The sequence below is a fragment of the Leptidea sinapis genome, chromosome 1, assembly GCF_905404315.1.
Source record: "Leptidea sinapis chromosome 1, ilLepSina1.1, whole genome shotgun sequence".
Taxonomy (NCBI): domain Eukaryota; kingdom Metazoa; phylum Arthropoda; class Insecta; order Lepidoptera; family Pieridae; genus Leptidea; species Leptidea sinapis.
In genome coordinates, this window is record NC_066265.1 from 11400587 (window position 1) to 11409721 (window position 9135).

General features: G+C 35.4%; 1 protein-coding gene across 3 annotated transcripts in view; it reads left to right on the plus strand.

Moving 5' to 3' along the window:
* Window positions 1–8276, plus strand: part of LOC126966448 (myotubularin-related protein 4-like) — a 117060-nt gene extending 108784 nt beyond the window's left edge. For all 3 annotated transcript variants that reach the window (XM_050810507.1, XM_050810493.1, XM_050810500.1), the window contains 3 exons: window positions 771–881; window positions 1614–1801; window positions 1959–8276. In XM_050810507.1, coding sequence (XP_050666464.1) covers window positions 771–881; window positions 1614–1801; window positions 1959–2058 — 399 coding nt within the window. In that variant the 3' untranslated portion in view covers window positions 2059–8276. The remainder of the gene's footprint in view (window positions 1–770; window positions 882–1613; window positions 1802–1958) is intronic.
* The last annotated feature ends 859 nt before the right edge of the window (window positions 8277–9135 follow it).

Genomic DNA, 9135 nt, shown 5'->3' on the forward strand with positions numbered 1-9135 from the left:
TAAATTATATAAAAAAACAGGTTGAAAGGAAGGATTGCGGGGTTTATTTCTGTGTCCATGTTTTGTTTACAGTATCTTTTGTTCTAACTGATATAAAAATGACGTACTCACATTTCTTATTTTTAAGAAAACCCACACAAATTCATTCTTAAATTCCTTTGTTTGCCACTGACGTGGTATCAAATAAGTACATTTTTGGAGAACAAATAGCAATGTGCTTTATAGTGATTTGGTTGCTAGGTAAATACACAAGTGATAGAAATTTTGACAGAGTGCTGGATCTAGTACAGTAGTACGGGATCCTCGACAACGAGTAGCTCTGCGTTGCACGTTATTTAATGTTTAGAACTGATACTGGGATGCACTAGATTAAAGATGAGAACGATACTCATATTGAAGTAGTGTTCCACTAACTTTAAAAAAAATATTGTTTAACACATACCTGTTATCAGAAATCACTGCATCTTGAAACAGATAATAATTTATCTACTTAGAACACTATTACATGGATTACCCAATTTTTCGGGTAAAGTCCCTGTTTATTTACCGGCCACACTGGATGTCACTATCCGTCACAGATGATGGCAGATGTCATAATGGCGGCCGATCGGCTTATATTAGTGTAAGTGTGTGCGTGGAGCTTGCATGGATACTTAAATTGGCTTGTGTTGATGCTTCACTGTTATGTAGGTGGCACAGAGTCCTTATTTTTTTACTCGTCCGTGGATACTAACTACATCATCATCACCAGTTATGTTACCTACTTACAGAAGGTGGTGGAAGAGTTGAGTGGTCAGCTACGGGAGGCCCGCGAAGCTCTCCGGCGCGCGTCTCCTTCGAGGCCACCGCCCGCGGCGCCCATGCGGCCCCGCCCCGCTCAGGTATACGAGATGATATAGATTGATATAAATATGATAACAGACTGTTATGAACTGTTGTTATATGAGGTAAAAGGCCGAGTTATAATATTAGTTTTATGTAAAAGCGACAGTCGCCGCGCGGTGTGCGGAGTTGGCTACATTCAGTCTTGAGAGTTAGTTGCGTGTAAAAATTAAAGTTGTGTGTGGAAATTAAAGTAATTCGGGAGTCAAAAAGTTTTTTTTAAATGGCCATTAGCGCGTTCATTCTAACAAAACGAAGGATACGGGCTATTGGCTGCTACTTTGGCGTATTTTGTAGTTCGCCTAAGAAGATAAGAGAGATCTGCATTGATTTTATCTGCCATAGTTCTAAAGCTAAACGAATAGATTTATTAGATCCCGAGTTGGAGTCCCGGTAGGTATAAACTTTTATATGATAAATAATAAATATGGATGTTATACGATGGATTCTGTTAAAGTGTGTCAATATTATCTTATCTTATATATATAGAAAAATATATAATGGAAATGGTCTTTGTTTGAGGCTAATCACGCCTAAACCACAGATCGTATCGACATGAAACCACCACCATTCGATGCGAAATTTATCCTAGAAGGTTTATAGCTATTTATTTTTTGAATGCCAACATTCCTTCATTAATTTATTTCCTTTTAAAACTCGCCTAGCGTGGCGGGAGGAAACGACTAGTTATTATAATAAAAAAAAATGATATATCGATATTGTGGTTCTAGATGTCAGGGAGCGTGATAAATGGAAGTGGTAGCGGAAGCGGAAGCGGCAGTAGTAGCAGCGGGAGCGCTTCCGAGGTGGAGGTGGGCGAGGACGCCCGCGGCGTGGTGTGGTTGCCGGACAGTGCCGCGCCCCGCTGTCAACACTGCCGCAACCAGTTCTGGCTGGCGCGGCGGCGACACCACTGCCGGTACGGACACCCGCAAGGAGATACTCAACGCGGTTATTACTGCAGCGTTCAAAGTCAAATGAATTTACAGTTTAATTCAGAAGTGTACCTAGCATAATGTTTATTAAAATGTGTAGGTATGTAATATTGATGATCCAATTTCTTTGTTGTACAACAGGCGGTGCGGCGGGATATTCTGCGGGTCGTGCTCGGAGATGAGCTCGTGGGGCGAGGTGGGCGCCGTGCGCGTTTGCCGCCGGTGCCGCGTGCTGCGGTGACCCGGCTGCAGTCCGGCGCCGGTCGTCCGCGAACTGATCGACTCAACGCTGTCCTAACCGTTATTGTTGTACAAATTATTATTACTAGTCCGAAGATTCGTCGCTCGATCGATCCGAGTGGAGAACCCTTCCGATATCCTAACACGATTGCTATTTATATTACTGTTGTGATCGGGGCGGCAGCCCCCCGCGCCGTCCCACCACACCCTCTAACATTATTGTACAAATTATTACGCCACTCCGGTAATTTGTCGCTCGATCGATCCGAGTGACGGTAAACTAGACTGTTCGCTTTCTCTTTCTGTTGTATTGTACGAATTATGAACAGATCCCATATGAGTCATAGACTATGACGTCACACGTCCGACGAGACACCATGTTGTCCGTTAATGTTACGATTTATAAACACCAAACTGTCAATCTAATTATACATCGAAAGCTTGGAATTCGAATAGTTAACGAACTGTGCAGCAACTAATACGTCACTTCTACTGGCACAATATTAAAACGGTCACTTAAACGCACTTGTGTACAGTATTCATCAGAATCGTTGAATTATTTTCCAATCGACTTATATAATAAATATTGTGTTGCTTAAAATAACATAACCACATACAAAATTATTTGAGATACTAACGCAAGTTAATATGGTGAATAATATTTCTTTAAAATTGTCATTTATCAGTCAGACATTATCTGTAGATGTGAATTTCTTCGTTTCATGCGTTTAAAACGACTTGAAACACGTCAACTGTCGTAAAAAAAAAAACGAAAAAATGGAGGTCTAACCTACATCAAGAATATTTATTCCCGTATTAACCTTACGGCGGTTTTTCTTTTAATCAAGTATATCGAAAAATGATTTAAATATTCTTATTTTATTGTATTTTGGTTTGAGTTATCAGTGCTCGAAATAAAAAGAAATAAAGTGACACAAACAAATGAAACAGTCGAGAGAACTTTTAAGTCGTCAGAATATATTAAGGTATACTCGCGTCATACAATCTCTTCTTAATCTATAATCGCCTGGTACCAAAAGACTGTATTATGCTTCCTTTCTCATTTTCTCCCACTTTAAATCGTATCTGTCTCTTTTTACTTATCTCTTTTTTATTTCATCGACTTTCAAATCACAATGATGTTTAAGAAGTTTTTACTTCATAATTAACAATTGTATTTTGTAAAGTGATAAAAAAAGTTCGAGTTGTGTTAAATCTATATAATGTTGGATACTTCAAATAAGTACCAAAATGTCTACTCCAAATGATAATTCACATTCAATTACCGATGATTAAAATATATTAGAAAATGTATTTTTGGGAGATCATGTAAAAACAAATATTTATATTAATATTGTGCCAGTAGATATGCTGGTTATTTATTAAAAGAAGAATTAAAAAGTGAGCGCGGCGCAATAGACACTAGTCTTCAAAGTAACTAATGAACTGAACTAAATTTGACGATATACAAGCATTGTATGTCAATTGGTCTTCATTATTTGGCTAATAATATGCATAATAATTGATATCGTAAATTATTTATAGGAACTATGGTTCCCAACTGCCAGTATTAAATAAAACATAAAGTTTAATTTATTCTATATTTTATTGTACAAAACAGATAGATAAAAGATCAGATATTTCGTTAAAGTATTTACATTTTACACTATATCATTTATATACTTTTTCTAATCCTCGACTTTTATCTGACATTATACAACCACAATCAGTAATATAAGTATAGACTGTAATGAGTTTGAAGAAGTCTATACTCTATGGCCCAAAAATGCACAGTTGTTATGGTGCCACAGACTACTCAATTTAGGTTAAGTATGGCAGGTTCATAGAAATATTATGTAGAAATATACATACCATATTAAATACATAATATTTTCATGTTTAAACCATTAGACTAAACATTTAAATGTGAACTAAAGAAAAAACTTGTTACTATAATTTGCTAACATGCTGCTAGATATATTTTGTAATTCAATTTCCTCTCGTTGGCTGTTTGGGTGTACCTTTGCCATTCCTTGAAGGAAAAATGAAACATCTCACCAGAGATAAATATGTATACAATATATAAAATACTATAATGTATCTGAAGCTTCAAAATATATAGTGATAATATGTTTCTAATATGATGGATTATCTCTAGGTTTCTATCTTTAGAAAACGCTCTGGTTCATCCCTCATTGCTGGCAGTCGGGAACCAACCATATCTTATAATCCGTGCCTATAATAATTAAATATAAATGTTGTCAACACAAGAGGCGGCAACAAATTGTACATTTCTCACATTTGCAACGCAATTTTTTGTTAAAGAGAAATTTTTCTTTTTCACACGACTGTAATAAATATTTTTCTTTTTTTATGGCAACTTCAGAAGTTGGTTTTTACGACGATATAAAAAAAAATTAAGAGTTATGACATGTGTATCATTGATATTGACGTAATGCCAGATGATATTTTACTTACTAGGTATCAGGTAAGCAAACGTAATAATATGGATTAATTAGCTGAAACTCCAAAAATATTATATTTTAATAAATAATTGTTCACCACATATATAAATTATGAGATAGTGTAATCGAACAATGTTTTAAATTACGTGTTTTGACATTTTCTTACGTCACCTGTCAATCGCCCGTAAAAACATCGTTATCATCCTCTTTTTTTTATAAGATTTTATGGCTTGGTAACGAGACCTTTAAGCCAAATGTCTCTCACTCTCTATTGCAACACAAATACTACAGTGTACATAGAGCTAGTATTATTAGAAGCTTCAAGTAAATATTCAGTAAAATATTAGCGCATAGATCATATTCTGTGGCAAATGATTGACGTATATTGTTTACTAGTTTGTAAATTAATAATCATCTGACCCAGTAGGTTAAATATTATCCAATAATTTATAGTAAAATTGCGCATAAATAAAAATATATATTAAAAAAAAAAAATTAAAATGGTTGTAGTTAATTATTTTTTGCTAGTCAGTAAATGAATACCCTAATAGTTCGCACACGTTAGGGTCGATTACGCTGTGATTTTAGCGAAATTGTTGGCTCTATACAGCTGTAGTTTGACGACCTTGCCAAAAACCCGATTAAAAATTCTGTTCATCAGATAGCTATCACGCGTCAACACAGAATCACTCTCTGGGCTTGTCTGTAGATTGCTTGAAAATTTCTTCTTAATTGGTCCAGCCGCTTTGAAATTCAAATATTTATATTCCAAATAGGATAATAAGATACAACTTATTGAATCTCAAAAACTACCACCCATTCGAAAAAGTATGCCTCAGACCTGAGAAGAACGGGCGCAAGAAACTCAGCCGCCTATTTTTGTAAATAATAAGGTTACGATGTTATATCAACAATAAAATTTATTATTTAATAATCTGAAGGCGGTCGCTCTATTCCCAATCTGTGGTAACAATGAGAAAGTCATTTGTGTTATAGTTACCTTTAAAACACAAATGTGGATTTGGAGTTGGTACTACACTTATTTGCAAATATATTAGTTTATGTCGTGTTACGACGCTTTGAAGAATTTGCATTTTTATTATTTGCCATCTATACTATAACATTTCTCTTTAGCAAAAAAATGCATTGTATGTTATTTCTATAATAATTAAATTATTTCTCGCTGTAAAACATTAGTAATTATTAAATTATGAGATTTCGGTGCAGGGCTTATTTGTGTGACCTTCCCAATTTAAAAGCCGTAGGCGGCACCTGTTACATAACGCCATGTTTTGTAAAAGTGTATATTTGTAGTGCTGCGAACTTGTTTATCCGCCTACAGTCATTTTAAATTTCGAAGTTTTATACTAATCTTGATTATATTCTCACACTCGCCTCAGCTCTTAAGTGATCGGTTTGATATGTAGGTAAATTATATGGAGTGTCGCGACGAATTGCGTGCCCTCCAACTAGCTCAAGGATAGGTATAACGTTATACTCTATAAACCTTTTAAATTATTTATACGTCTAGATAAACTGTGACAGCTGTAAACGCGTCGAAAAAAATAGCGGCGTACTGTTAGCCTCTGTTTTCAGCAACGCACGTACACTAGTGACTAACGTGTCGAGAGTAAGACGTAGCTGTAATGCACACTAAAGTAATAAACCAGGCCTGTTGTCTTAAACGTATAAATTATCTAAGGTGTATAGTGACTTAATTGTCATTCGACGTTGGAAAAAAATAAAATTAGAGAAATTCGTCGCCGGTGGTGTTTAGTGAATGTTCGAAGGCTGATATTGAGCTGTTGATCTTGTTTCTACAAATTTATAATGGGCTGTTTGTGAGCGGTGCGTTACGCGCCACACTGAGGACGCAACGCTATTGCCGTTGAGTTCACATCTATCTTCAAAGTTAATGATACTCTTTTGTTCATGCACCCAGATACCAGATGCTATACACAATATTTATTATATAATTATCAACATTGACTAGCATTATTTGCAAGAAAACGTCATATATATGACTGAAACTAATTTTTACAAAATAAAAAACATCTGAACGTAACGTTATTATAAACTAATGTACATAGAAGTTAGAATGAAACCGCGAAAACACTCATCAATAGGAATGGGCCACTGACCTTTATAAATACCACTGGACAGGCTGTTCCATATGTTTGACAGCAAATTTCTGTGCCTATTTGAAGCGCCACTCGCGAGCGTCCAGAGAACTAATGTTGACGTATGATGATACAAATTGCTGCGAAGGAACGTAAAATACTCTGAAGTATTTTTACATTTTGAATTAATTTCATTCTTTTTCCGTGTTATTTTTACTTCAATATTCCACGTTATAAAGTACACTTTTTTTTTTTGTAAATAGTTTCCCATCATCTATTGATTTTAGTTTTAGAGATACTAGTTTTAATACCGCAAATTCTCGCTACATGGCCAACAGCGCCAAAATGGCGAATATCAAACAGGCACAAAAGCACTTTGACAGCTGCCAATCCAGTGGTATATAGTAGAGGTCACTGGACTGGGCTAAGATACTATTTGATGTTGACGTTTAGCAACTCATTAGCACTTTTGTCAAGCCCCGTCGATTGTTACAGTACGTGAGTAAAGTAGTCCCGTAAGTGCGCGCGCGTGCGCAGGCGCGGCGTCGCCATATTGACTGATCTAGATATGGTGGCGACGGCCGCGCTAGCTGCAAAACCGAACATTGTTGTATATGTATCTTTTATTGTATTTCTTATGTTAATATTTTCTAGTTTTTAGCTCCTTCCAAAGAGACCGCTTTTGTTTTGTATTGAAGTTTGTCGATTTGGAAATATTATGTACTTGTTTTCACTTTGTTTTTTTTGTTTTTCACTTTATCCCGCTTTGTATATTGTATTTAAGCCGCGGTATTGGCTAAGTATTTTAAAACACATTAGATTCGTGCCACGTTCAAAATGTTTGTATATTATCATATCGGAGTTAGAGGTCTTGAATTTATTGATTTTTGTGATAATTTTGTATAATGTTAAGAGTTTAATATCGTGTTATATGAGGTTGAATTTTACTGGTGAAGTATATATTATAGACTTGAGGCGGGCCGTTGTGTTTGTTTCAATTTGTGAATGGTGTGTACAACACTACACATGACAATAGCTTGACAACGCGCCGCGTAGACAGAGCCACTGATATTTATCTGTCTAAAACATAGAAACTCATAGACACATCTGCCAAAATAATTATTGTATAGTTTTGTGTATGGACACCCGGGGCACTGTGGCTAGACAAACAATTATTGAAATGATAATATTAATTAGACGTTAAACATTTCCTAGCCCATGAAAACGATGGCATTGAGACATAGATTCAGTTTGTTTCAAGGTACACTTTATAATTATTATTTGTATAAACACGAAGTCTCAACCAGTCCGTAGGTTTGAACATAATAATATATTCGCTATTCATTTATTTTTTTAAGTTATTTTATTAACTTTCATCATTAACAATAGTTCGTACCTCGAGTCGCATCGCCTCGGTGTCGCTGTCGCCCTAATATAAAGCAATAACTATATAGCCTCTACATCGCTTTGTGTAAAAATGCGTTAATTTATTTGAGAGCCGTGGATGTGTTGGTATTTACATATATTTTATAACGTAAACGATAAACTTTGAGTAACTTCTGTTCCATATACACAGTGCAAACTCGTTTGACACAATTGTGAATGAAATAAAGCATATTTAGTTTTATGAGTAATTTGTTTATTTATTTATTTATTACCCTTATATACCTTTCATCCCAATATTCTTTGTTACTTCCCGGTTATATTACCACCGACGTCGCATCGTCGCTTTGTTACGGTGTGCAAAACAAGCTTAATAATTAGGATAATATTATAACGAACAAATAAAAAAAGATTTAGTTTGACGTTGTGTTGTGATGCTGATTATTATTATAATAATGATGAAAGAATCTGGCTTAAGTAAAAAAGATTTTATTTTACTGGTAATAATAGCGACACGGGACATCAGAAACTACAGAACTATTTACAACATAAGTCAAAAAATAACAATGAAAACATCAGAAAAAACCAGTGATAGCACGAAAATATAAAAAAAACGGTTATGAAACTAAGCCGTACTGATGCAACAGGACGAGCGTGAGGGAGGAGATAGAGCAAGTTCCAGAGATAATGTGAGGTCGTGTATTATCAAGCACCATAGTTATTTATGTATTAAAATAAAGCCATATACTTAGATTAAGGATTGGTCTCCGTTGCGCTCCAACTAGATACCGCACTACCTAAGAACAATAGCATTTTTATTACGGCAACTATTAGATGCTTGTGTGCGTGGCAGGTTGACTTTGACTTGATTTTACAATGAAATTAATAAAATACAAAAAACTTACTGATGATATGTGATCCCAGTGTCTTTCTTATTTCTTGTAGTATTATATTCTACAAAGTTTTACTACGCAATCCGTCATCCTAGTTTCAATTATTAGCAAAGTGTAACACAACATGTGGCACGTCAACGTCACACGTTCGAGACTGGCTCGAGTATAAGCCACTAGGGCGAAGTATTAGTTGCCGCTCTTTGCGACTACGCCTGCG